The sequence below is a fragment of the Poecilia reticulata genome, chromosome 19 (genome assembly GCF_904066995.2).
Source record: "Poecilia reticulata chromosome 19, P_reticulata-male-v2, whole genome shotgun sequence".
In the NCBI taxonomy this organism is placed as follows: domain Eukaryota; kingdom Metazoa; phylum Chordata; class Actinopteri; order Cyprinodontiformes; family Poeciliidae; genus Poecilia; species Poecilia reticulata.
Window position 1 is genome coordinate 19,518,573 of NC_088848.1, and position 25,767 is coordinate 19,544,339.

A 25,767-nucleotide genomic window follows, 5' to 3' on the forward strand; every position below is an offset into this window, starting at 1 on the left:
GGGTTTTTTTCTGCGCATTACTTCACTGCGCAGCTGAAGTTTCTCGTCCGGTGACGTGTTTACAGTGCGCTCCCAGCCCCGCTGCGTTTATGCGACTGAAACAGTTATGGCGAGTGGCAAAAAAAGCGTTCTTCTCTCATCTTTAGCAGATTATGGAGATGATTCGGAGCCCGATTCCGACCCAGAACCAGAAGATTCAGGTGAATTTTATTTTTTTTAATTATTACCGTAGCTTTAATCACAGTAAAACACACTATTCATTTGTTAATGTTGTCTGTGAGACTACCATGAGTGTGAGCTAACAGCTAGCTTAACCTACTTTATACGTTTTGTTGCTTTTAGTTATTTAGAAACCTTAGTTTATGTTAAATCTGGTATTATTGTAGTTAAATTGTAGTTTTGCAGACAAAGTATCCGTGTATTTTAGTTTTTCAGTACATTATTTCAGGTTATGTATTTTTATGTTTATGTGATGATTTATTTGGAAGTTTATTTGTGTTAAATAAATGTCTGAATTAGAGGGGATAGAAAAAAATATGCCTAAACTTTGTTACACCAGTTATATACTCTATGAAACACTAAATGTGAAAAATGTGTAAAAAAAATCTATCACCTAAGAAGGGGTCCAACTTTAAAACAACACCATCTAGATAGATTAAACCTGGACAGGATTATTCTACAGTAAAAAAAAAAAAGTTGAGAGCAATTAATTTTTTTTTCAATATGTCCATCAAACGTAGCTATAAAAGACTCGCGAAGGAAGTAAAACTTTTATTAGTAGGAATTAAATTATCTAAAAACCTAGTACTAATCTAAGAATCGATCAATAAAAACAAGACAAACTCTGAATCTGTACTTGTATCACCAAAAAAAAACTCACCAAACATCCGTAAAACAGAACATTGTAAACATGCAACTTTTCAATGGGATAAACATCTGTATTTTAAAATGCATTTGTGGTCATTTTTAAAGCAACACATTTAAAAAAAAATGTTTAAAAATCGTGTGTCTTAAGGGTCTAAATGTAGTGCATAAACTCCACTTTTCCCACCATTTCTACTAGGGCTGTAGTGATACAATAATCTCACGATACGATGCACGATATTCTGCTCTCAATACAATATATATTGCGATATTCAGTAAACGATACAATTCAATACACTTTTGCAATTTTCTGAAAGATTTTAGAGGGACAGAGTGATTTTGGTGACATTTTGTGACTGTTATAGAGTTGGATTGAATTAATTTAACTGAAAACTAATTAAAAGCACCAACTACATAATACCTGGCTCTGGTTGGACATGGACACAGACTTAAAGTTGACAGTTGGACAAAATGAATCAAAGAAGTGGTGAGAAAACATGTTTCTTTTAATTGAAACGGTACAAACTGTAGCTTACATGCATTTGTAAAGTAAATAAAGTGCACCAAGTACCCTGCTCTGAATAGTTTGATACCTTTTTAACCTTGACACTTAACACCTGAAGAAATCACTCTAAGCCTGATGATCAATCAGCAAGCAGTGAGTGAGCAAGGTGACAGTTGGATGTTACGATACTTGCGGATGAATATTGATTTTTTTCCAGGAAAGAAAATATCGATGTATATCGCAAAATCGATATTATTACACAGCCCTAATTTCTACTTTTATCATTCGTGTCCTTTCGGTTCCAAAAGTAGGGCATCGCATGTTGATTCGGCTCAACAGAGATAGCTGCACCATGTATCCTGTTACAGTTACTGTTGCAGTTTCAATGTGTGCTGTGTTGCAATCACAAAAGACTTGTGTGAATGTGATGTTTTGGTATTTCAAACGTCAGGCAAACCATTTCTGCTGATGCAGTTGCCCTGTTGGGTTGACCTCTCATGTATTAGTTTGATTTAAATAATGTTAGTCATTCACAGATAAATCAAGTTTGGTTTTGACGGAATGAAAAATTTGATGCCCTATCCCATACTGCTTAAGCAAATAAGCAAATTATTAGTTTCTGTGTTAATTTACTAACTCCAAGCCATGACAGCAAATAAAAAAAATAGTTTTTAAAAGGGGGAAGCTGGGGAATTATCAACTTGAACAAAACGGCAGCCGGAACCTGTTTGTAACTTCCCTATGGCGGTGTAGTGTAATACCTCTGCTTTTTTTCTGTGTGTTTGTGTGCAGGGGGGAATGTAGGGGGCCTGGTCTACGGCTACGGGGACGACGACCTGAACCGGACGGAGAATGTTGAAGACAAAGGATCTGGAAACGAGGACAGCCGCGACAGCAACTCGGTCAGTGTCGGAGCTCTGAACTCGTCCTTACAGGCTGAATTTGGCTGCCGTTAAAATCTGTCCCAAGTTAAAGAAAAAATAAAATAAAGATCCAGTAATGCTCAGCAAATGTACCGCTGTTTCACTGAAATGATAAAAACTATTGAAAAACGTGACCTTCTGATATAAATGGAGATGCTCAGTCCTACAAGGACATCCAACAGTGTTGGTTCGTTTTCAGATCTGACCTGTTGAGTCCAGTTTCAGCTGTGACACATTAAAGAGCTAAAAAAGAAAAAAAAGATTCATCTTTATTGATTGAGTAGTTTTGGATCAAACAGAAAATGAAGAAAATACATTTTTGCTCTTTTGCATCAAAGGGTGTTTCCCTAATAAACTTTATCGGATTTTTCTTAAACTCATGCAAGGTTTAATCAAAAGCAGACGATCTTGGTTGTTGCATTTAGAGCATATTTTTGCTCTATTTGTGCCATGTGAGTCGAACTAATTTTGGGCATTTACAGGCTCTTATAGAAACACAAAGCCTGGGTTTCCATGCTTATCTTTTGGATAAGTTGCATTTTCTTTCTGTAAGCATTAAGGCTTTATGTTGTTTTTTGTTTGTTTGTTTTATTTGGTTGCAGACCATTTTGGAATCATTGGTAATAAAAAAACAATATCTTGTGTAGCTTTTATAAGAATGATTAAATGAATCAGGTGGAAGTTTTAATAACACAACGCAGCAGTTTTATTGTGAAGCCAGATTGTTAAAAATGTTTCTACCTTGTTTTTAATCTATTTTGTGTAACATAATTTTATACTTTAGTAGATTTTATAACCTCCACATAAACTGATCACAGTGGAGCCTCTGTTGTCAATAAACAGAGGCTGTGTGTGTGTGTGTGCGTGTGCGTGTGTGTGTGTTTTTCCCTGTTTGTTCACCACAGTAACAGATTGTACTTTAATAGGTTGAAAAAAAATTTGTAGTTCATCTTGCCATGATCACAAATAAAGTTTTAATTTTTTTTTACATTTTTTTTTATTGTAAAGCCTTTGGAAAATAAACCAATCAAGGCAAAGCAGTACACTTTTTGGTTCATATCAGTATTGTTTTAAATTATGTATAGTTAAACAAACTTTGCATGTCAGGAGAATAATTACCTTTTAGAGAAATTTTTACAAAAAAAAAAAAATTCAATTTCTCCTCCTATATGATTTTTATTGTCTCAAACCTGAAGCAGGGAATATATTTTAGAGACTTCAGACCGTCTTTATATTTTGGTCTATATCAGTAGTTGGTATGAGCTGTGTTTTGTTGGAGTAGCTGCATTTCTCTGGGAATCTTTCAATATTTTATTTATTTTTATTTGCGACCCGAGTCATTTCAGAATAGGTATTTGCCAACCATGTCCAAATAAAGCAAATCCAAAACTGGCTCTGTTGTGAGAACTTGTTGCCCTAAATGAGCAAAGCTACATAGTTTCTAAAGAGAAGTTTGACTCCCAGCTTAAGCCTTCAGTAGGTTTGCATCTTGCTGTTGAATTTAGCTAAAAGGCTAGGCTAACTCTAGCATGTCTCCTTTTAGATTTGCTATGACTTGTTGATAATTTGTTACAGTTTAGTGTGGTTCCAGTTGATCATGTGCACAAAAACAACTATATTGTTTTTCTTAGAGCTTTGGACATTGTAAAGTGTAATAGCTAGTGTCATGTTCCTGGACTGCTTTTAAATTGTATTTCTGCCAATTTAACTATCCACATCATTCAGCAGTTAAAGAGAGAAGGGCTGAAACGATTAATCGTGATTAATTTGTTGCTGAAATAATCGCCAACTAATTTAGTAATCGATTAATCGTTAACTGGACAAAAACACAATGGTCTGCTGGATGAATGACTGCTCTAGTGCTCCGACCACCGGGCTTTGCAAGTTTTCTGGGGGAAACCTTGTATGCACTTTGCATTTAACACAAAAAAGTGTTCATTTTCCAATTTTTCTTTTTTGTGTTAAAATGACATAAATAGTTAAAAGAAAAATGTGGAGAATGTGCCAAGTTTAAAAAAAACCTGATTAATTGTCAGAACATTCGATTAATCATCAGAATAACGATGCATCTGACATATAAAAAAAAAAGTTCAATGCATTACTAAATTAATTTATCACTAAAGCGATCATTAGTTGCAGACCTAAAAGCGACTAACAGTCCTAATGTCACATCTGATGAATCTTTAGTCTCCATCAAACAATGTCAGTCTGTCCGTAGTTTTTTTATAAAGTTAGCTGAATAATGTTTAACAGTGTTGGAGTCCTTTGTGTTGCCTTTCTGGCCCCTGTCCTGGTCTTCTGCCCTCTGACCCCCACGGCCCTACGCTGTTAACCCTCTGCGTTTTTGTTTTTATAGGATATGGACGAATCAGACGAGGGGAGGGACGCAGATGATGTGGAGGTATTTGAACAACGACCTGTGGTTGGGGGCAGATTAGATTTGGAAGTCAATGCTGGTCACTAGATGGTGCTGTGGGATCATGTGTGCCTGGATGTTAAACTAACAACTGATTTGTTTTGTCTTAAGCCTTTCAGCGGCGCATAAAATGATTTGAGTCGCGCCACAGTTTTGCGCCTTGGCTGTCGGAGTGCAAACACCAGGAGGGTGGCGCCCTCTGAGGCTTCGCTTTATAACCCGCCTCTAGTCTGATCAGCTTCGTCTGCTAAATTCTCCGTGCAATAAGGCAGATAACAGCACTGTCAGTGTAAACATTACGGTAATCAAAACATTTTCTTCAGCACTCATGCGTCGACACGTTTGAGATTGTTCCACAGAGAGCAGAAAGTCATGTTCAGAGGGAGACAAGACGATGCATTAATGTTGACATGTTTTTATCTGATCTGGTGTGATGTATGCTGCTGTCTCGCTGTAGAAAGCGAATGTTTTGTGCTGCTTATTAATGCTCATTAACTGACAGGAGAAGAATAGATGCTTGTTGGCTCTGCTTGCTCGCATTATCTGATGACAGTGAGTGTTCGCTCACTGCAACTTGCTGTTGTGAAACTTTTCTGCTTTTCTGTTTCACAATTTACTGCTTGGTTGTCATTTTCTCTCTTTCCTTTTTTTATGACATTGATTTGTTTTACACTCGGTTTGGACATTTGTTGGCAGGCTAGAGGCTCGCGGGACTCGGAAAGAGGAGGAATATCTATCCTCCAGAGTAAACAGTGTTGGTATTGTGCCACAGGGAGTTTTTCCTAATTAATTGTGCTACTTTTTTTTTTTTTTCATAAAAGTCTTAAACCTTCTTAGGATAGCGTTTTAAATCAAAATAAAACACTAAACAACAGAAAACAATAGAAAAGTGCTTTTTTAAAGATGCAAACACATTACAGATGCTGGTGAGTTTACATCTCTGTCATTTTTTTGTCGCTTTATACCTTCTGTTATGTTTTGATGAAAAGCAGCTGTCTGCTGCATGGCATCTCTTACGGATCGTCGTTTGATTTATTTCTGCCTTCAGGTTGTTTGGTACTCGCTTTGACAACCAATGATGTAGAGTTTAATATTATCAAATCATTGTCCACTGCAAGGAAATGCGATTATGTGAGTCCAAAAGATACTATCTGCCAACAGGAAGCGGCTTACGGACGATTTGGTCACATTTCATAAGAATCCCCGTTGGATATGAGAGTCATAGTCAGTGGAAAATTGATTTAAAGTAAAATCTTCTGAAATTTAACTTTTAATTTAAATTATACATGAGATGTGAGTGTTTCTTCTTTTCTTTTAAGGTGGGAGCTTCTGGAAACACAGCATGTCTGCGGCTGGTTTTTTATTGGTATCATGTGCAGCATAGAGAGGAATGCAGAGGTGATGCAATATCTCATGAGTAGGTGGGAAACCAGCACAAAAAAAAACCCATTTTCCACCATATTCCTGTCAAATATACTTACGTTTATGGAAAAGCCGAGTTTTACTGCTCCGTGTCTCCAGGATTTCTTTAGGTTTCAGAGGCAAACTTTGACGGATGTTTTTACCAACATGTTAAAGTTTGTATATAAATGTTGATTTCAAAGCTATAGGAGTAGAAATGGACCACTAGTGGCATTAACATTTAGCCTTCCTGTTAATTTATTCAGATTTTTTTTAAGAGTAACATTTTGATTCTAGAAAGAAATGAGATGGGCATTTCTCCAACGATTATGTAGAAGGAGTGTCTAATAATAATAATAATAATAAAATATATAAATCTTTTTTGACAATACATTGAAGAGATATTTCTTGATTTTCTTTTTCTTTTTTAATCCAGTCCTGCTGTAATCCCAAATCTGCCAGGAGTGTGAATACTTTTGGTATTAACTTCACATTAGGCAAAAAATACAATAAATATTCAGTTATTTGCCTGTGACATTGTGTTACTAATTAGAACAGCTAGCATTGCTAAAACACCCGTCTGTATGACCCCCCTGGCAAGTAAGTTGACCTTTAACTTAACGCTGAGATTTTCAATGAGCCACAATCGTTTCCAGTCCAACATGTTCACTATGAAGCTGTGGCGAAGAGCTTCAGAAGATAAAACGGAGCAACTTTGTTTTTCTCCATTTAGCCTTCTTGTTATCTGCGAGAAGTCTCTCTCTCTCAGCCTGGAAGAAAAGCAGACACTTCTCTGCATTCTGTAGATAATAATTTCCTTTTCTTCTTCTGATTTCATTTTTCAAAACGGTTGATCGGAGTTTTTTTCAGTAACAACACTCACACTTGAGGAGTGTTGTTACAGAAACTTGGCATTGGTTTACAAAACATAACAGATTTTTTGTTGGTGAGATGGAAAACCTAACAGGAACAAACCGTCAGTGTTCTGCCATCTTTAGAGCTTTCTGCTACCTCTTACAAAAGTGCATTCCCCTGCTTCTTAGGCTGAACTTTAAGGCCACTTCATTAAACTTTTAAGTTTTTTTCATATTTGAAAATGAGAATGTGTTAAAATATATTTTTATGTGCTAAATCTAAAATGAAAATGGTTTTAGATTTAATACAGATGGATGCGCAGTGAAAAGTGAATTCATTGGATTATGTTTTATTTGTGTTATTTTATGTTCTCTAACTGTGACTGTACATCGGCTAAATGAGAACCGAGCGTTAAGGAGGCGATCAACGAACCGTGACCGGTTTCTCAGACGTAGTGCCGACTGATTGTCTTTGCTGGGCATACACGCTCCGTTTGTCAGTTTCGCCCGAGAGCTCCCCTGAACTTTGTCCTCCTCCCTTTTTCTCCTGGCGAGGGCAAATCCTTTGATGTGCCTGCGCGGTTGCTAGGCGATGCTTCATGTCCTGTGAATAACAGCACTGTTGTGTTGGACCTGGGTTACCTTCAGGGTGCTGGCACCGCACCGGGCATATTTTAGAGATTGTTCAAGACTCCTCCTCTGGCTGAGCCAAGGCATTCTCTGGAAACCGAATACATTTGCAATCCTTCTCTACCTCTCAGGAAACTGCTCTGGGATTTTTTTTTTTGTACTTTTTAGTTTCTATGCCAAACTTCTTTTTTTTTTTTTTTTCTACCGTCTTAAGTTGTGTGGAAAATTAGCCTTAATCTGTTGCACTGAGATTAACTGTTCTAGCTGACGCATAGATTAATCATTTCTTCTCTTCTGCTTCTCACGTTTCCTAACACAGATTGTACTTATTGGCTAGATTTATTTTCAGACTAAATTAAAATCTAAATGTGCTGCTATGTCTCTCTCCTTTTCCTCCCTCCCTGTTGTTGTTTTTTTTATTACAGGCATCAGAAGCAGAGAAGAAGGACCCCAATGAGCTTGTTGGTGAGTAATATGTAATAGTGACAGCTTCTCAAAGGACAAACAAGCTCATAATTCTCAATAATTGTTTCCTAGAAATATTTCTCATAAACTGGGATGGGATATCACGCGCTTTATTGCTAAACATATTCACTGGTTTGTCTTCACAAACTTGAGTTACACCCCAACTCGCAATAAGACGCCAGCCAAGTTTTTTAAATTTATTTTCTTTACTTTTTCATACACAAATCAAAAATAAAGGAAAAACCAACAAGACGAAAATAGTACAGAAATGGATAAGCGATAAAAGTAAAGGTAGCACAATCTTATTATACATTCACTCTGTTATACATGAAGCATCATCAAAGTCAAAGAAGCCGAATATTTCCTGCATATTTTTTGAACATATATCACAGAGTTCCAGCAAAGTCATGACACAAACTCATTAAAAAATAATAATCAAACTTCATCGTATATTTAACAAATAATTTAGTTTCTGTGTCGTTTCCTCCGTTAATTCTCGACGCAGCGCCACCACAGGCGAGGAGGTGAACAGGTTTTTCATTTAGTCTGGTTGGTTTGACGGCTTGAAAGCAGCTGAAAATGTAACAAATGTTGCAATTTTGGTCTCCAATCTAACCGAATCTACCAGACTGTCAGGTGTGAGAATAATTATTATTCCTTTCACTGGAACCAGGGTGATCATCCCAACTTCTGAACAACAACCTAGGTATTGTTTTTATCTCATCTGAAGGTAGTTAAACTGAGCTCTTGACAGTGAACAGTCAGCATGCCTAGCTGCTGGGATTTATACACCTGTTGCCATGGTAATGATTTGAGTGGAGGATCACTTTGGGCAAAAAAGTGTACAGGATGCATAATGCAGGGCTGGAAAAGTTAGAAAATGTACCTTGAAAATGCTTGAAAAGTCCTTGAGAAAAGTGTATGGACCCTGAACGTTACAGAGTGTGAATCTGATGTTCTGATTGTTTACGTTTGCAGGTTGTGAGTTGCATTTAATACATGATCCATTAACTGGACCAGGTTTAGTCGGACCGTTTGCCAGCTGCCAAGCGGATCGGACTATCAGGAGTTAACAACTAGTGTTTGATGAATAATTGTTTACCTGCACAGGTGGGCAGGTATGCATCAGATCAGACAGGATGTGACTGATGCAGGGAGCGGTTTCATTCACCAGCCTGGCTGAAAAAACCCCTCTCTTCTTACTGTTTGCCGTTGCAATCCACGAGCTGGATTCGATTTAAGATGTCGTGTGACATAAAAATAAAGCAAACGAAACGCATTCTTAGAAGTTTTTGTGTTTCTTAAACCATAGATCAGCATCGGTGTCGAGGCTTTTTGGTCTTTGATATTCCAGCAGTGGAGCTCTTCCTCCGCAGTTTTTTCCATCAGTAAATGTCAAGAGCGTCTCTGGCCAAAAGCCCCGTCACCAGGGCCGAAGTCTCTGTTCTTTGTCCGTCCACCGAAGAGACAGACACTGTCCGAAAAAAGACCCTCGGGGGCCACAGATTGCGCCTTTCTTTCTGGGAGACAGAGGATCATTTGGAAACAAGCCACAGTCTTTTCTCTGTATGTTACAGGCTTCTGAATGCGTACCAGTATTTTCTCCCCCCAGTCGGCGCCTACTTATAAGCACGGTTATTTATTGCGCACGCTGTGATTTATTGATCGCCGCCCAACCAAAGTGAAGCAACGGAGTTTTATTTTGATGCTTAGATGCGAGTTTGGCAAAAGCTGCAGTTTTCCAGTAAATCTCAGGTTGTCTTTAGTGGATTAGTCGCCTTTTTTTCTTTCTTTTTTTTGTGCCGTGGCATAATCCCCGTTTCAGATGCGCTGAGAAAGTGCCTATCTGTGTTTTAATGAAATGCCAGGCCGCCACCTAACGCTTGAGTCATCAGACTTGTTGTGTCAGGCATTTGTCGTAGCTGGAGGCAAAAGTTTTTTTCAGATGTAGCTACACATGAGCATTGCTACCCATGTTCCCATGCTTCTGAAAAGTTGTTTGAATAAGACCTGTATATGCATGTGTAGGCATTATGTTTCTGCCTCGTCAGCAAAAACAACCCTATGACCCAGAGGAGGTTGATTGATAATATGTCAGAACAGACCCCAGAGGGAGGTCATGCTCCGAAGTATGGAGATCAGAGTGGCGGAAAAGTGATTTCGAGGATTTCTTTTAATGTTCGGTAGGATAAAACTGAGCAACACACATTGTTAGATGACAAAAGGACAGAGTGACGGATGTGTCTGGAGGAGTCATTGTGTGAGATTCTCGACGTGTAGCTTTGAAGAAAAGATGGCTGCTTCACAGTATTTACTCAGATTTAAAACAGGCTAGAGCAGAAACAGAACAGAAACAACTTAGAATAATCACAGGCTGCATTTAGTACTAGTCCTCTCAATCATATCCAAAAACTTGATATAACTGATTTAAAGCAACAACAAAAATCTAAATGAAAATAGCATATTTTAACATCCTTAATAAAATAAATACATTTTAATAGGAAAGGCTGTAAAGGTTGACAGGTTATTTTGTTCCTTAGTTATGAGGAAACTAAAAGAGCACCACCTTTCACTCTTAATTAAAACTGCAGATGGCTAGCTAAGGTTAGCATGTCTGTAAAGCAGCAGGCTGCAGCCTAGCTATCTGATTAGGTAGCCTGACAAATTAATTAGCTAACAACTTGACTGATGAAATGTTACTAAAAATATTTTAGTAATCGAATAACTCTATCGATTATTTTTACGATTCCTCCGTAGTTTCTCTCTCCCCCTCTTTCGTTCAGTGCGCTAAATAATAAAAACAATTTAATTGTCGAATCATTCGAGTAATCGGTACAGCCCTAGTTACAGATGACATTTTTAGAACTGTAGTAGTTTTTTTTTTTTTTTTTTAAATTATATATTTTAATTTTTAAAAATGTCTTCCAGGCCCAGTTTTTTTCTGGGTGGGGTTTCCTATTGTTTAGGGAATAGTGCGGCAAAATGTTTCCCAGGCCAGGAAAACTTGTGTGTGAAGTTTCATAGCGATTTGTCACTTTCTTTTCAAGACAACTTTATAATGTAGGAAGGCTACTCTGAAAGTTTTAACGATTTAAAAACTCGAACTTGATTCTGGCTCGTTCCCAGTCCAGACTCTAAATGCTGCTCACTTATCGGACCCTACGGTTTTATAATCTGGCTGGTCATAACAAAAAATTACAGGAAAGGGAGCAGGAGGAATTACTGCTTCTACTGCAAATTCTTGACTTAATTGAAAGCCTTGTGTTTTAGTGGAATTTTCTTCCAATGTTTTCTTTTTCTTTTTTTTTTGTTTGAAGACCAAGTCATCGCTTCAGAAAATGATCTTCTCATGTTGAGTCAAGTTTTAACCCGTCTATGTTCTTCATTAAAAGTCGGCACTCGCTTCTGCTGTTACACACGCGCACACACACGCACACACACACCTATAGCACATTTTTACAGTGCGTCTGACAGCTGCGAGTGAAGGCGAGGAGCCTGTGTGTGTGTGATTGAGATATAGCGGTGACAGTAAAGAATGCCTGGCCTGGAGTCAGGGGAAGCAGAGCATAACAAGCGACAGGTCCAACAGGAGGGAAAGGAGCCTCCCTCCTCAGTACAAGCCCTGACAGCAGCCACTCCCCGGCTGCAATGTGCGCACTGTAAAACCTACACTTAGAACCAGGGTGCACAGGAATTCCCCACTGCTAGATTAGCATAACACACACAAACAGCCCATGTTTCAGAAAGCAAGTATAATAATAATTTTTTTAAAAATCCATGTTCACCACCTTTTCTTAAGAGTGTTTACTCAGTTAATGCCTCTTCATGTGAGGACAGGTTGAAATATAGAAGGAGTCATGTTTGTTTTTTTTTTGTTTTTTTGTCTTGTCAGCGCTCTTCTCAGAGAAGGTGAGGAACATGTCACCCGATGAGATCCGAATCCCCCCTGAACCGGCGGGACGCTGCTCCAGTCAACTACAGGTACCCGGCCCTAACGTCAAACCCTCGTACATCAACAATACCCACAATTAAAAAAAACAAATAAAAAAGTAAAAACAAAACTACTGCTGCTGTAGTCAGGATTGAGTAGGTTTAACTTACCAGCATTATCTCAGGGTAGGGCAGTAAGGGTGTGGTTGTCTGGGCTTCGTTTAAGAGGCCGTATTTTCTCTAGGCTACTTAGAGCGTCAAATAACACAGGGCTTCCTGTGAAGTAATAAGAACTTAACCCCGGTTTCCCATGGAAACATTGACAAATTGTTTCCTTCAGTAGACTAATATCAAACCTTGACATTTGAAAGTGGGAGTTAGGGCTGGGCGAAATGGCATAAAGTGAATTATTATGAATTATAGAGCACTTCACTTTGATGAGGATAAATGGACGATTACATCAAACCTCCCAAAAATCAGGAGTGTGGATGTGATTTTAAGACTATAGAATCTGCAAATAAATGAAGGAAATATGTACTTTTAGTTAAGTTATTGAACAAATAAGCACAACTGAACATGTTTAGAAGAATAAAAATAACTTCGAATTGTCCTTGCTGAGCGAAAATGTTGCCAAACTTTTCATTTTCTTCTTTTTTCTGGGAATGAGCTGCTTCTTGTCCTTCACTTCAACTAGAAACTATTTTTGTAATCACCTATTTGACTGATTGCTCCATCAATTATTCAGTCAGTTATTCTGACAATTAACTGGATAAAAAAATAATTGGCAGATTCTACAGATTCTACATTTTATATTTAACCACTTCTGACTTTTTATACATTAGAAATACAAATAGACAAAGATGCAAATAGACATATTTTAACTCATTTTTAAATAAAACATTTTATTAACTGAAGTACCATAGCATCTCATTCCGTTAGTCAGTTTGAACCGTATGAAGCTAAAACTGCTAATTGTGGAGTTTTAGCTTAAACATAATTACAGACATAGGTGTTATCTTATTTATTTTGTAACTTTTTTGTGCTAAAATTTTCTGAGTATGTTCCCCCCCCCCAACAAATTGATTTTTTTTTTTAGTTAACGATTAATTGACTAAATTAGTTGATGATTAATCAATTCTTCACAATTAATTTGATTAATCGTTTCAGCTGTTTGTTCAAAATCCAACATTTTCTCCATTTTTCTCAGCCTGGCCGTCTCCTTCTCTGGTTACAGACCGGATGGGGTAGAGTCACGTGAAAACGTACGGCACGCGTAACGTTTTAAAGGGACGTGAGCGCAGCTTTACACAGCCAGAGGCAAAAACACCAAAAATACTCACACGGGCAAAATGACGTCGGCCACAGTCATAAATTTAGTTGTGGGTTAATTTTCGGTTTATGGCCCAGACCTAATGGGACGATAAAAGCTGTGAGTATTTACAAAAGCCCAGTGTGTGTGTGCTCAGAAGTGCTCTTCTCCACACACCCAATGAATAGGTTGGGATGTTTAATCGTCCCCTCTGGAAACAGAAATATATTTTGGGGACATAAATTTGGAGTCTCCCCTTTAATTAGAGCAGCGCCTTCCTCTCAGTCACCTCTGCTCTCTTTCTGACTTTTCGCCACGGCGGCGACGTTCGGAGCGCCGCTCAAGTTTGCTTCCTTGCGAGGAGCTAAGGCAGGTCAGGACACACAGCTGACTCTGAAAGCGCCCAGTAAACACGGTCGCCCCGGGGCCCGACACTCCCCCATCTGTCTGATGAACATCTGATGATTCACCTGAGCGCCCTGCACGTCCCTGCCTTCAGGTCACGGCAGCAGGAGGCTGTGTGCCTTTTAAGTTCCTAGTTTGATTAGATTTCGTAAACTTGGTTTCAGCGGAATTCAAGTTCAGAAAACACAAATTAACTGGAGAGAGTGGCAATCTGGTTGGGAGATTCTGGATCTACCTGGGGGAGAGAAAAAAAGATTTAAAGATGGCTGCCTGGAGAAAAGCAGCATATTTCCCTGGATTTTGATATTAGTCTGGATGACCAATGCTTCCTCGTTCTAATAGCCTGAAGCCGTTCTTCCAGCTTTCCTTTAGGGAATGACATGACTGATGACAAAATGACTAATCAACTCTAATTGAAAATGTTTGCAAACCCCAAAGATATGCAGGATAACTGAGATTGTTTTTGGATTTTTGATGGTTCCTCACATATTTGGTTGCTTAAGATCATCACTAAATGAAACGCTTACATTTCAAAATACAACAGAAACCCAATTATTGGTCATAATTTAGATAATTTAGCTCCTCTAGTGCTCCCTTTACTTTGAGAGCAAGATTTATGTTTTTGAAGCTCTGACTGTGACCAGCCAGATTTAATTGTTTTGGTATAAATACCACAAAATATTGTGATTAAAAAAGTTTCAAGTCCATTTCGCTCAGATCCTAATTTAGCGAAAGAATTTGGGTGTAGATTTTGATGGTAATGGATGCATTACCTTCATCCCAACATCAGCTGTTATGTTAAGATGTTGGGATGCGACTGAAGATTAATATTGTTTTACATTAATATTCATAATATTGAGAGAAAACGTTTTTCACTTTAGATTCGGACTTTTTTTCTTCTATTCAATCTGGGGGGGGGGAATGCATCATTATTTACAACGTAAATTTTTTGAGGTGTATTTTAACATAAATGTCCAGCTTTTAGAATAGAATTACCTGATTTGTATTTATTTTTTCTATTTACTACAAAGTAAAACTGAACGTCGTCCAAGAGTAGTGATTTTGTATTTTTTTTGGAGCTCGGTTGAATGTTCCTCTGAGGTATCAGAAATATTTTCTGATTCAGAAATATACTGTAGGAACAACCACGTTCAGTCTGTTTCCCATTCACTGACTCGCTGGTGTTGTGGCAGGAGAAGATCTACAAACTGTACGAGAGAAAAATCCACGGAGACTTTGACACAAACAGCCACATCCAGAAGAAAAAGGAATTTAGAAACCCGAGGTATGCGGCTCAGCTGAGGAACACATGCCAGCGATGCACACACTCCCACACAGGCTGTCACTTTCTATCAGATACTCTGAGTGAAAAGACCACACATGTGCATTAACACTTTCTGAGACGATGACAATCCGGTCGCGAGCAGCAGCTTATCGCTGACCCGACTTCATTGGTTTCCTTTCAGTATTTACGAGAAGCTTATTCAGTTTTGTGGAATCGATGAACTGGGCACGAACTACCCAAAAGACATGTTTGATCCTCACGGCTGGTCTGAAGACTCCTACTACGAAGCTCTCGGTACGTCTTCCTTCACAGTCAGGTCACGATTCCAGGTTATGAGAACCAGTCGTTAGTATTATTATTATTATTATTATTATTATTATTATTATTATTCTCCTTCCAGCCAAAGCCCAGAAAGTGGAGATGGACAAGCTAGAGAAGGCCAAGAAGGAGCGGACCAAGGTGAGCCGAACAAAGAAAAAGCAGGATAAATATGCTGTCAGTCTCTTTTTTTTTTTTTTTTTTTTTTCTGTTTTCAGAGGCAAGTCTCCACCAGCTGCGCTTCATTTTTACTTAACGATCTTCATCTGAAGCAAAAGTCACCTTTGCCAAGTTCAGCTCTCGTAACGGCCCAACCCAGTGCAGGTTTGCAGCGTGGCTGTACCCGCTCGGATCTTTTACGTCAGCTTTCTTGTTTCCCTGGTGGAACTGAGCTCTTCAGATTTTTTCTCTCTTAGTGGTATTGTTGGCGTCAAACTGTCTGTGAATAATAAGAGCGAGAAAGTAGGTTGATAGTTAGATATGGCTGATGTGCAACAAAAGCCGTGTTTCCGTTGACCATGCTTTTGCACAATGCCTACTACTGTCAAAGTAGGTTGACAGTAGGTCTGACAGACCCACGTCTGTCAAAGTAAGTTGACAGACGGAAATGCGCCGCAGCAGCTGCGGCGCATGTTTGGGCTGTCGCCAAGAGCTGTCGATGTTTGGCTAACAATTTCCCAGTTGTCGTTTTTCCGTTAAATAAATAACGCAATTAAAATCACATGTGAATAAGTGTGTTCACAAGGTTCGTTATTACCCATCGTTCCTGTCGTTTTCTTCATCTTTTCCACTGGTGGCGACGTCCGGAAAAAAAGTGCTTCTATTGCGGTTTCACAAAATATCCAAATTTCGATACGGTGGAAAAAAATCACATCGTCCTAGCGCAAACGTTTTGCTTTGTTTTTTTGCATTTTTCGAAATTTCCGTGTTTATTCCAATTTGCGTTATTTGTACATGCAATCGATGGAAACGCAGTTTCTGAAATATTGAATTTGAAGTGAGCTTGTGGTGCGCTGAAGAATCGCCAGACTCTGAGCAGCTCCTCAGCGATGTTTCAATCTGTTTTCTTCAGATCGAGTTTGTCACCGGAACCAAGAAAGGCACCAACCCTTCCAGCACAGCAGCCTCCACCACCAGCAGCAGCACCGCCACCACCGCCACAGGTAACACTCGCTGCACAAAACTCCACCAGGGAAGATGAAACCTCTCTTAGACAAACTTTTGATAAGAATTCCCCTCCCAGATTTTCAGCGGTTGTGATTTTATGTGGTAGATCAACGAAAAGTAGTGGAAAACTGTGTGAAGTGGATGGAAATGATCCACTGTTTCAAGGTGTTTGGGTGGTTTTGTGTGGTTTTAATAAATAAAACTCTGAAAAGGGTGGCGTGCATTTACTTAAACTGTAGAAGAACTTTTTCCCGCCTGACACAGAACTGTCTGCAGACGACTCGGTGTCAGCCATATTGTCTGACAAGCCTCTGTGAACAGAATCTCTTTCTTCTGATTCTCTATTGGAGTCAGATCTGGCCTTTGACTGGGCCGTTCTAAGGCACGGAAATGCTTGAATCTGAGCCATTCAGTTGTAGCTCTGTTTGTTTGTTGTTGCAAACAGAGACAGCTACTCTGACCAGCTTCTCTACTGCTCATGCTGAGTAAAACCATCTCCACAGCATAATGCTGCCACCACCATGTCGCATATTGAGGATGGTGTTTTCAGGTTTTCCAGCACACTTTGCTGTCCCTGCTGATCATTTGTAAATGGATGTATTTTAGTAATTAGGTGAATTCTGGATTTAATTTAGGGCTGTTATACATACATACGATATAAAAAATAGTGCACAAAAAATCCATGTAGGACGGCGAAGTCCTAGTGCAAAAATTCGCGTGACAGGTGGACGGAGCCTGGTGCTACAAGGTTGCAGACCTTGTCCTGTTAGGCGACGGGGCCTGGATAATACCCGTGTTAAATGGACGGCAGAGTCCGGTGACGACAGGTGCTTAAATTCCATAACAAAAGTATTTTTTAATCTTTTTTTTTAAATCTCTTTCTTACAGTTTATTCAATGTCACATGCTGTTTTTATTTTTCTTTAATTATGTAAAGCACCTTGAAATGCCTTGCTGCTGAAATGTGCTATACAAATAAAATTTGATTGATTGATTGATACAATCTGTTTCATTATCATACACTAATTTGTCTGTGATGGTCTAAAATACTTTGATGTTTGTGGTAAAATGTGGAAATGTTGAATACAAACATACAGGCGTTACTTTCATCTGTGGCCCTCTTAGTTGTTGTTTTTTTTCTTATCTGGAGAGCCACTACCTGATGTGCAACAAAAGCCGTGTTTCCGTTGACCATGCATTTGCACAAAATAAATTTGCTTAAGGGAAACTCACCAATTTTGATTAAACTCATGTTTTTCGATAAAAGGTTTTTGCGCTAGGATGAGGGTTTGTTTTCTCGACCGTATCGAAATTAGCGTATTTCGCAAACCTGCAACGTAAATACATTTTTTCACATCATGAGTCACATGATCAACAACTGGATGTTACTACTGGCAGAAATGACAAAGACAACAGGAAGTGGTAGGAGGGTGATGGCTTCACGTGTTTTTTAATGACTTATCGCGTTAATAAAGTTTTTCACGTGTCGTTTCTTATTTAATGGAAACACCAAAATTGCAAAATTGTGTTGTTGTTTTTTTAATTAGTGAAATATCGAGAAAGTTTGTGATGGAAACCCACCTGAAACCCACCTGGCGCCTCACAGCTATGCCTGTCTGCCAGCCTCTCTAATGAACAAAATAACGATTAATCAACTCTTAACACAAGAATAGTTGTGAAATCTCACTGAATTAACTTCCTGCTTCGTGTTTTGCTCCCGCCAGCAGACGCCCAGAAGAGGAAAAGCAAGTGGGACTCTGCGATCCCCGTCACCCTGGCCCAGCCCACCCTCATCACCACCACGGCCACCCTTCCCGCCGTCGTGTCGGTGACCACTACGGCTAGCGGCACAAAGACCACGGTCATCTCTGCGGTGGGCACCATCTTAAAGAAAGCAAAGCAGTGAGCAGACAACGAGCAGAAAGGGCCTCGTGTTGGATCATAGGAGCGACGGATCCCGTCGGATTGAAATGTTGATGCTAAGAACCAGCAAACCCTCTGCTGAACTTGGACTAATCAAAGCACTGGACTGCCTTCTGGAGCTTGGGCTGTTATCTGCACCGCTGCATCCTAAAGCCAAAATTACGCTTCTGCTGTGTCTGATTCACGCAGATGTTTTAATACGTCGGCAACGCCTGAAAACTTAATACGATTTCAACGGAGCGCGTTCCTAAGCGGACTGGATAAAGCGAATGGAAAGCTGTTTCATTTTTATACCTGTACTTGTAGTGAAATGTCAGTTTCTCTTGGTTGTGTGCAAACCTTTTTTTTTTTTTCCATTTTTGTTTGTGACATAGTGAACTCCTGTCAGACAAGTTAATTTTTACACTTCGATATGTGTATTGATTGTACCAGGAATTAAAGAAGCGAATGTTGCCTTTTCAATTTGAATTTTTTGTTTACCTCCTCCATTTCCTAAAGAGTTATGAAGTTTTTTTTTTTTAAGTTTTTTTTCCCTCTTAAGAACCGGATTACTGAAACTCAGGAAATCTCCTTGCACGTCACTGAAGTTTGCAGATCTTTAAGGTGTTTTTGAAGACGGATGAAATGTTTTAGCTTTAGGTGACTAAAGCCCATGGTGAGGTTTTTTTCACCGGGCTGTGAGGTTTACGGCCCAGCTGAAGGCTTGGAGCTGAATCATTAATGACAGTCAGCTGAATCACACACACCTCTGGCTACAAGCTGTGACAGAAGCCATCCATTTGGTTCAAGCGCATGAGCAAATGTTTGCGTTCTGCTTTTACCGCAACATGTTTTTGCAGAGTCCGGAATGCAGAACTGACAGGAAAAAAAAAAACGTATAAAACATCCTGAACCTCCATTTCACACCAGACGGGTACATTTCACTCAGGTGGAGCTCTTGCGTATTTACATAGATGCGACACACACACACACACACACACACTCGCAACTGGATAAATATCTCCCTTGTCAAATAGTTTTACAATGAGCACTTTTAACTTTATTGATTTAACGTGGAAGATGATCTATTAACGAAATGTATTAAATGTAAACAAGTAGCTTACATCATGTTCTGATTATGTTGACTTCCGTAACAATAACAAATACTGTTTAAAAAGTTACGATGGATAAAACTTCATTTTAAAATTAAAGACAAAGTAAAATATATTTTTTTTTAAAACTGACTCCACTGTCAATATATTAGAATGTTATTGAAGAGTGAATCTTTCTGTAAATCTGTTAAAGATTTAATTAAACAGACTGGAGTTGTCAAGCTTTTGTGGTTACAGCTGATGTTCTTTTCTTAAGAAGCTATGGAAGAAGGAACAACAGCAAACATGTCGGAAAAGATGAAACCATTGGCCCACATAGAGAAAACTAGCACTGTGCTTTTGCCCTGAACGCACCACCTTGTGAAACGTGGTGGCAGCATCATGCTTGAAGGTGATCCAGAAAAGATGCTCGGAGGAAGAGGCTGCAGGAGTCTAGAGACTGCTATACATAGTGCTAGAAGGTTAGAAAGAGCAAAGTTCAAAAGGTATAAATGATTTTTGCAAAGCACTCAGTGTATGTAATAAAAATATATATAAATGTTTATGTAACACGTGTAATGTTACCTCTTTATGTTGTTAAAGTCCTGGGGCAAAACGTTTATTTGAACGTCATAAACTGGATTAAAAGTCGCAGTATGAAGAGCGTAAGTGTGAGATGCGACCCTAAAGTCCGTCTGAGACATTTTCCTGCCGGGTATGAATGTCGGAGCGATGATTCACGGGCTTTAATCATCCTCACCGCAGGTGTTTCAATCAACGGAGGCCGCGTGAGCCCACGAGCCACACCCAGATTACGGCTCGAGCCGAACCTGTCCGGACTGAGCCGTTCACAACTTTCACTGTCAAATGTGCCAAACCCACCAAAGACCTTCCCTTTCTGAGTTGCAGGAACGAGTCCCTGTTGTCAAGTACCGACAGCATAATGTCGAATGAACAGGTAGGGGGAGTTTTCTATTAGTTTAACTTATTTTTCTTTTATAGAAATATACAGAAAATACAAACTACGTCACAAGGAGACGTAGCGTAATGAGCGCTCCTTTATCACTCTCGCTACTTTCCCCCAAAACAATATGTTGGATTCAGTCAGATAACACTTCTGTTCTGGCTTGTTGTCATCATTTGTTTACAGTCCTCATTAACTTCCTACTGAATAAAGCCAGTGAATCACAAAGCCGTCTTTTTATCATGCAAATGGCGAAGAGTTGGACACAGACTTGACTCAGATGTTCAGAAGGGGATGGGAGGTGGAGTCATTCTCGGGAGGGGGCTTCATGTCTCAAAGCTAATGCTGTCCTACTGTTTTTCTCTTCTGTTTTTTAATTTTGAGGCTGGCTGGGTGGGCTGTAGGGCTCTCCCAGCACCCTGGGTGACTCAGTTTCTTCAGCTGATGAGGCCGGTTCATCACCACAGCATCTGATTTACTGTAAGTATTTTTGTTTGCTTTGAATTCAGGCGGTTTTATTCAAATACTGATCTCCAGCCACGCTGCGTTTGAAGTATGTTAACACTTCCTATCAGTTTCTAACCTAATTTAACGTTTCAAATAATTTGGACACTAATCCAATCTTTTTTTTTTTTTTTTTTTTACTTTTAACATTTTTTTGTACTGCCTTTGTGCAGGCTAATTTGAAGTTTCTAAAGATTCTTAGCAATGACAGGTGTGGTAAACCTTCTGTTATTAGTTCATCTAATGCTCAAACAAATATATGTTGTGTATTTGTTTGTGTAATGTTTACAGCTGAATTACAGACCAATGCAGCGGGCGCAGGGCCGGATTTAAGAGGATGTGGGGCCTTGGGCTTGACCCGGTTTTGGTGTCCTTTCCAAAAACGTTTCTCTCATGCATGTAAATTACAATAATTTGACAGCTGTAGGCATATGTCAGCTACATATAGACCTTTGATTTATTCAGAAAAATCTTACACTGAATGGGATTTATCTATTTCTGCTTGTTTTTGTTTTGTTTTTTTAGCATAAATGTGAGTTGTACTATTGGTGGGATAAAAATATAAGTATTTACAAAGTCCATCCTCAGCTGGGGGAGCCACAGATTGTCTTTTAAAAAATGTGAAAGTGCTCTTTTGAACTGCTCTGCTGTTCAAGTGTCAGCCGAGACCGTCAGACAGAAGGGAGGCATCGCTACTAAAGAAGTTTTGTTCCCCTGTAGTGAGAGTCCTCCATTGTATGTCCAACCAGCTCCGGTTGCTAGGAGCGCGTCCGTCCAGTGTGGTATGTACAGTACAGAGGAACAGAGCTCCTTTTACCTCGTAGTCATTTAAACCACTTGTCAACAATGCCGTGCAAGTGAGAGACTTGCTGGATGATTTTTGTGTGTTCATTGTACAAACGGGATTCTTGTTCTAACTGTTTAGGAATGCAGCTGCTGCTACACCTGCAATTCACAATTTACTCTGTCCCTCTGGTGTCATTCAGAATCACTTAAACTTTTGTTACTTTTATTTCAAACAGAGAATTTACCTAAATATGCATTAATTAGAATGGAAACCATCTTGGTACTACAGCAGATGCTAGTCTATAGTCTTCCTTAACTTTGCTCTTGGCTGTTCAGCCAATCAGAGCTAAGGATAATTAATGGTGTTCCTGAATTGACTGGTTTGCAATAGAGGGTCAAGTATCATTTCTTCTGGGGAACTTCGGCTTCCCAAACTGCATGTTCTTTCAAATATCTTAGATATAGTCTATGAAAAAGTCCTCAAAAAGGAACAATTTTGTTACGTTCCGCAGAAAAATTTGCAAAAAGGTGAAACCAGCTCAATGATTTACAGTTCAGCCAGCGTGGGCGATTGTGACTGCATGCCAGTCGGGGGATAACAAAACTGCGACTCTTTGAACACTCTAGTCTTGTATAAAACACCTGGAAATATCCAAAAGCTGCCTGATGCTGTGTTCAAGTCAGCTGGGAAGTAGGAACTCTGAGCTGGAAGCGACGTCAGATCAGAGGTGACAGCGTTCCAGTTAAGAAGTCTGAATTTCATCATGACAACGCCCAGAAATATTGTTCGCAATATTTCTGTGAACAAATCTTATAAACGTCATTTTAACTTTTACTTTCTATAAGCAAACACCACTTTTAATTTGTTCAGTTTAGAGTTGCAGGCGCTACACTTAGCATTGATTTATGACACATTCTTACTTGTGTGTCATAATTAAGGATACTCAATGGTGTTCCTGAATTGACTGGTTTGCAATAGAGTGTCAAGTAGCATTTCTTCTGCTACTTGACACATGCAATGTAGAAACAAACATGTTTCCACCACAGCTACTACTGTTGATGCGAGGAGCGGCCATATTGTAACTCAAAGTCCCACTAACTGGGACTTTGAGTTACAATATGGTAACACCAGTTACTGGTAGACCCAGTAGCTGGTCTACCATGCATGTAAATTAAAATAATTTGACAGCTGTAGGCATATGTCAGCTACATATAGACCTTTGATTTATTCGGAACAATCTTACACTGAATAGGATTTATCTATTTCTGCTTGTTTTTGTTTTGTTTTTTTAGCATAAATGTGAATTGTACTATTGGTGGGATAAAAATATAAGTATTGGTATATAAATATAAGTACTGGTAGACCCAGTAGCTGGTCTACCAGTAACTGGGGGTAGACCAGTAACTGGTCCCAGTGGGAAATCCGACTTTGAAGGGTGTTCAAGTAGATTTTTTTTCAACTGGAAAGTCAGAAAAATCTGACAACTTGAACGCAGTATCATCAAAGGAGCAACATCTCCAAGTTAATGGAGAAAAGACGAGGTGCCCACGTCTTTTCTGGCAGAAATATTTCATGCATGTATAAATTTTGTTACCTGCAAAAGTAGCATAAAACTTAAATATAAAAAAAAAAAAAACAAATCTTTGAGTTTTAGATACTGACACAGGTCGGTTTGGTAAGCACCTTTAGCTGTGTGAACCTTGAGTTGTTAAAATCTTGTCCAACATGTAAACCGTGTGAATAGAAAAGGTCGCTGAGCTCCATTGTGTGAGGCTGTTGGAGCACAATTCAACACGGCTCACAGAAGGATTCAGTGTCATGGTCACGGCAGCGTGTGGGCTTGTCTGCACAGGAACGCAGATCTCCCTGCTCACTCGCAACTCTGTTACTAAAAGAAATAAGTTGCATCATGAAATAAGAGCAAACAAAAAAAAAAAAAGAAAACAGTGTCATAATCCTTCTGCTAGTATTAAATATTTGCCAAGAAGAAAATGTACCCGTTAGCACGAGAACATGGTTGAGTAAACACAAGTCACAGAACAGTTTCCCATAGCCTGCAGGCAGTGTTCTCCAATGTGCGCCACTCCCTAGAGATTGGGAGGCGGCCTGAAGGAGGGGCCTGCTTCCACAATCTCAAGCCCACACAGGTGAACTCCTGTTGGGGAGGAATGCAGTGAGGGAGGGGGGGGGGTCTTGACACATGGAGGTGTGGAGCTTTAAGCTGCAGCAGGTTGGGGAACAGACACAGACAGGCCAGCGGATGTGAGTTAACTCTCTTCCTAACATCAGCGTACCTGGACAGGGACTGGTGTGTGGGTGTGTACGCTAGAGCAAAAAGGATCAAGTCCCAGCACTCCCACTGACATTCAGCCGGAGTCTCACAGTCGCTCGTATCTCTCCTGCAGACGCACACTCTCCACTGAGTGCAAGAGCAAACAAGTAAATAATTGACTGTGCTGCACCTTACAAGGAGAGACGCAAGAAAACGCAGCGAGAAGAACCGCAACTTTTTTTTTCTTTTTCTTTTTGGAGGCGACTTTGAACTTGGACACTGGGGCAGAGATTTTATTTAACCCAGGTGGATACTTGGCAAAAGAGGAAATACTTTTCTTTCTTCCACACCGTCAGACTTTTGGACTTGGACTGTGAGCCGACGCTCCTGGGAGGTTTGTTTGATCAGCGATCTCTTTGTTTTCACCCATAATCTTCTTAATAACTTCATTGTTTTCACTACTGAGTGTCGCAAAAGTGACTTGTCTGTGTGGTGCAACCTTTAGGGCGAGGTGGATGGCTATAAAGTGACTGCTTTATGTAACTTAGAGTTGCACTAAACAGATCAATTGCATGCAAGCTAAAAACAGCGACAGACCAAGATTGCATGTGGCCCCAGGGAGGGTTTTTTTGGAGGGGCCCCACTTTCAGATAAACTCATCTCTTTCTCAAACTTCTCAGCGCTACTATTCTGCAAAAACACAAAATCTTACCAAGTAATTTTGGCAAGTTTCTATTGCAGAAATCTTAGTACATTTGAAATAAGACAAAACTAATTTACAGGTAACTTTTTTAGCAAGATATAAGAGCTTGTTTTAAGTCAATAATTCCCTAATATTGAAGAAAAAGTATTGCATGAAATAATCTGCTGGTGGAACAGGACATTTTAACTTATAATATGGAAAAAACTTAAAACAAGCTCCTATTTCTTGCCGAAAAGTTACTTGCAAGTTAGTTTTGTCTTATTTGAAGTGAACTAAAATATTTCCACCAGAAACTAGATTAATATTACTTTTAGATTTTGGTTTACTTGTAATTTAACAATCAAGCCGGCCACATTAATCAGTTCATAGCACTTTATAAAAAACTGATAAAGTCTTGCTTTGCTTCTGAAACTTGCTCATTGATTTGCTGTTGATATGCGATGTGCATCTCTTTTCAGCAAAGACTCGTTTTACTCTGGAAAGAAGCGCAATCAATTAATAGCTTGCACTAATGTATTATGCAACAATATTTGTAGTCACAATGTGCATGAAATGTGCCTCCAGCAAAATTGATTAAACTGGCATCATTAAGTTATCAATGCTCATCTTTTTAATGTGTAACTGAAATTAGTACATCTGTTGAAATCTTGAGTCGTAGAATTTAAATAAAAAATCCCAGAATCTAAAATATTTGAGTCTACATTCTGTGTAAGAAGCGGATTGTTTTTGGGGGTCCCTGCTGACCATTAGCACCTTTGTTTGCTTTGCCTTGAGCTGCCTAGTTTATTTTTTTTAATGACTTTTCTTTTGCACTTTTAATTTGTTTGGATAAGTTAAAGCAGCAACCGGACCAGGGCTGAAACGATGATTTGGATTAATCGTGATAAATCGATTGAAAATATACATACTCAGAAAAAAATTCAAAACAACCAGGAATTAAGCAAAAGCTATGCAAAATTTAATTTATGATAAAAACACTTTTGTCTGTAAATATATTTTAGCCAAAACTCCTCTCGTAGTTTTAGCTTCATCTGGTTGAAATTCACTGAAGGAATGTTGTTGTTACATTTTTA

At 39.1% G+C, this 25,767-nt stretch overlaps 2 protein-coding genes across 12 annotated transcripts in view; both read left to right on the forward strand.

Annotated features, from left to right (window-relative positions):
* The first annotated feature begins 43 nt into the window (after positions 1-43).
* Positions 44-18,856, forward strand: sap30bp (SAP30 binding protein). Of its 5 annotated transcripts, none has more exons than XM_081600773.1 (11): positions 44-200; positions 2,162-2,271; positions 4,649-4,693; positions 8,019-8,058; positions 11,951-12,039; positions 14,896-14,987; positions 15,169-15,281; positions 15,388-15,446; positions 15,524-15,629; positions 16,378-16,468; positions 18,196-18,856. In XM_081600773.1, the coding sequence occupies exons 1-11, from the start codon at positions 107-109 to the stop codon at positions 18,314-18,316; spliced, it is 960 nt and encodes a 319-aa protein (XP_081456899.1). In that variant the 5' UTR covers positions 44-106; the 3' UTR covers positions 18,317-18,856. The 5 variants fall into 5 exon arrangements, with proteins under 5 accessions (XP_081456899.1, XP_081456900.1, XP_081456901.1 ...); XM_081600774.1 differs by having other exon boundaries at positions 18,199-18,856; XM_081600775.1 differs by lacking the exon at positions 15,524-15,629.
* Positions 18,857-20,831: 1,975 nt separating this feature from the next.
* Positions 20,832-25,767, forward strand: part of itgb4 (integrin, beta 4) — a 28,958-nt gene continuing 24,022 nt past the window's right edge. For 4 of the 7 annotated variants that reach the window (XM_081600766.1, XM_081600767.1, XM_081600768.1 and 1 more), the window contains exon 1: positions 23,953-24,385. The gene's annotated coding sequence lies outside the window, so the exon portion shown is untranslated. Of the gene's footprint in view, positions 20,909-23,951; positions 24,386-25,767 lie in introns of those variants that run through there. The other 3 variants (XM_081600763.1, XM_081600765.1, XM_081600764.1) reach the window with 2 other exon arrangements.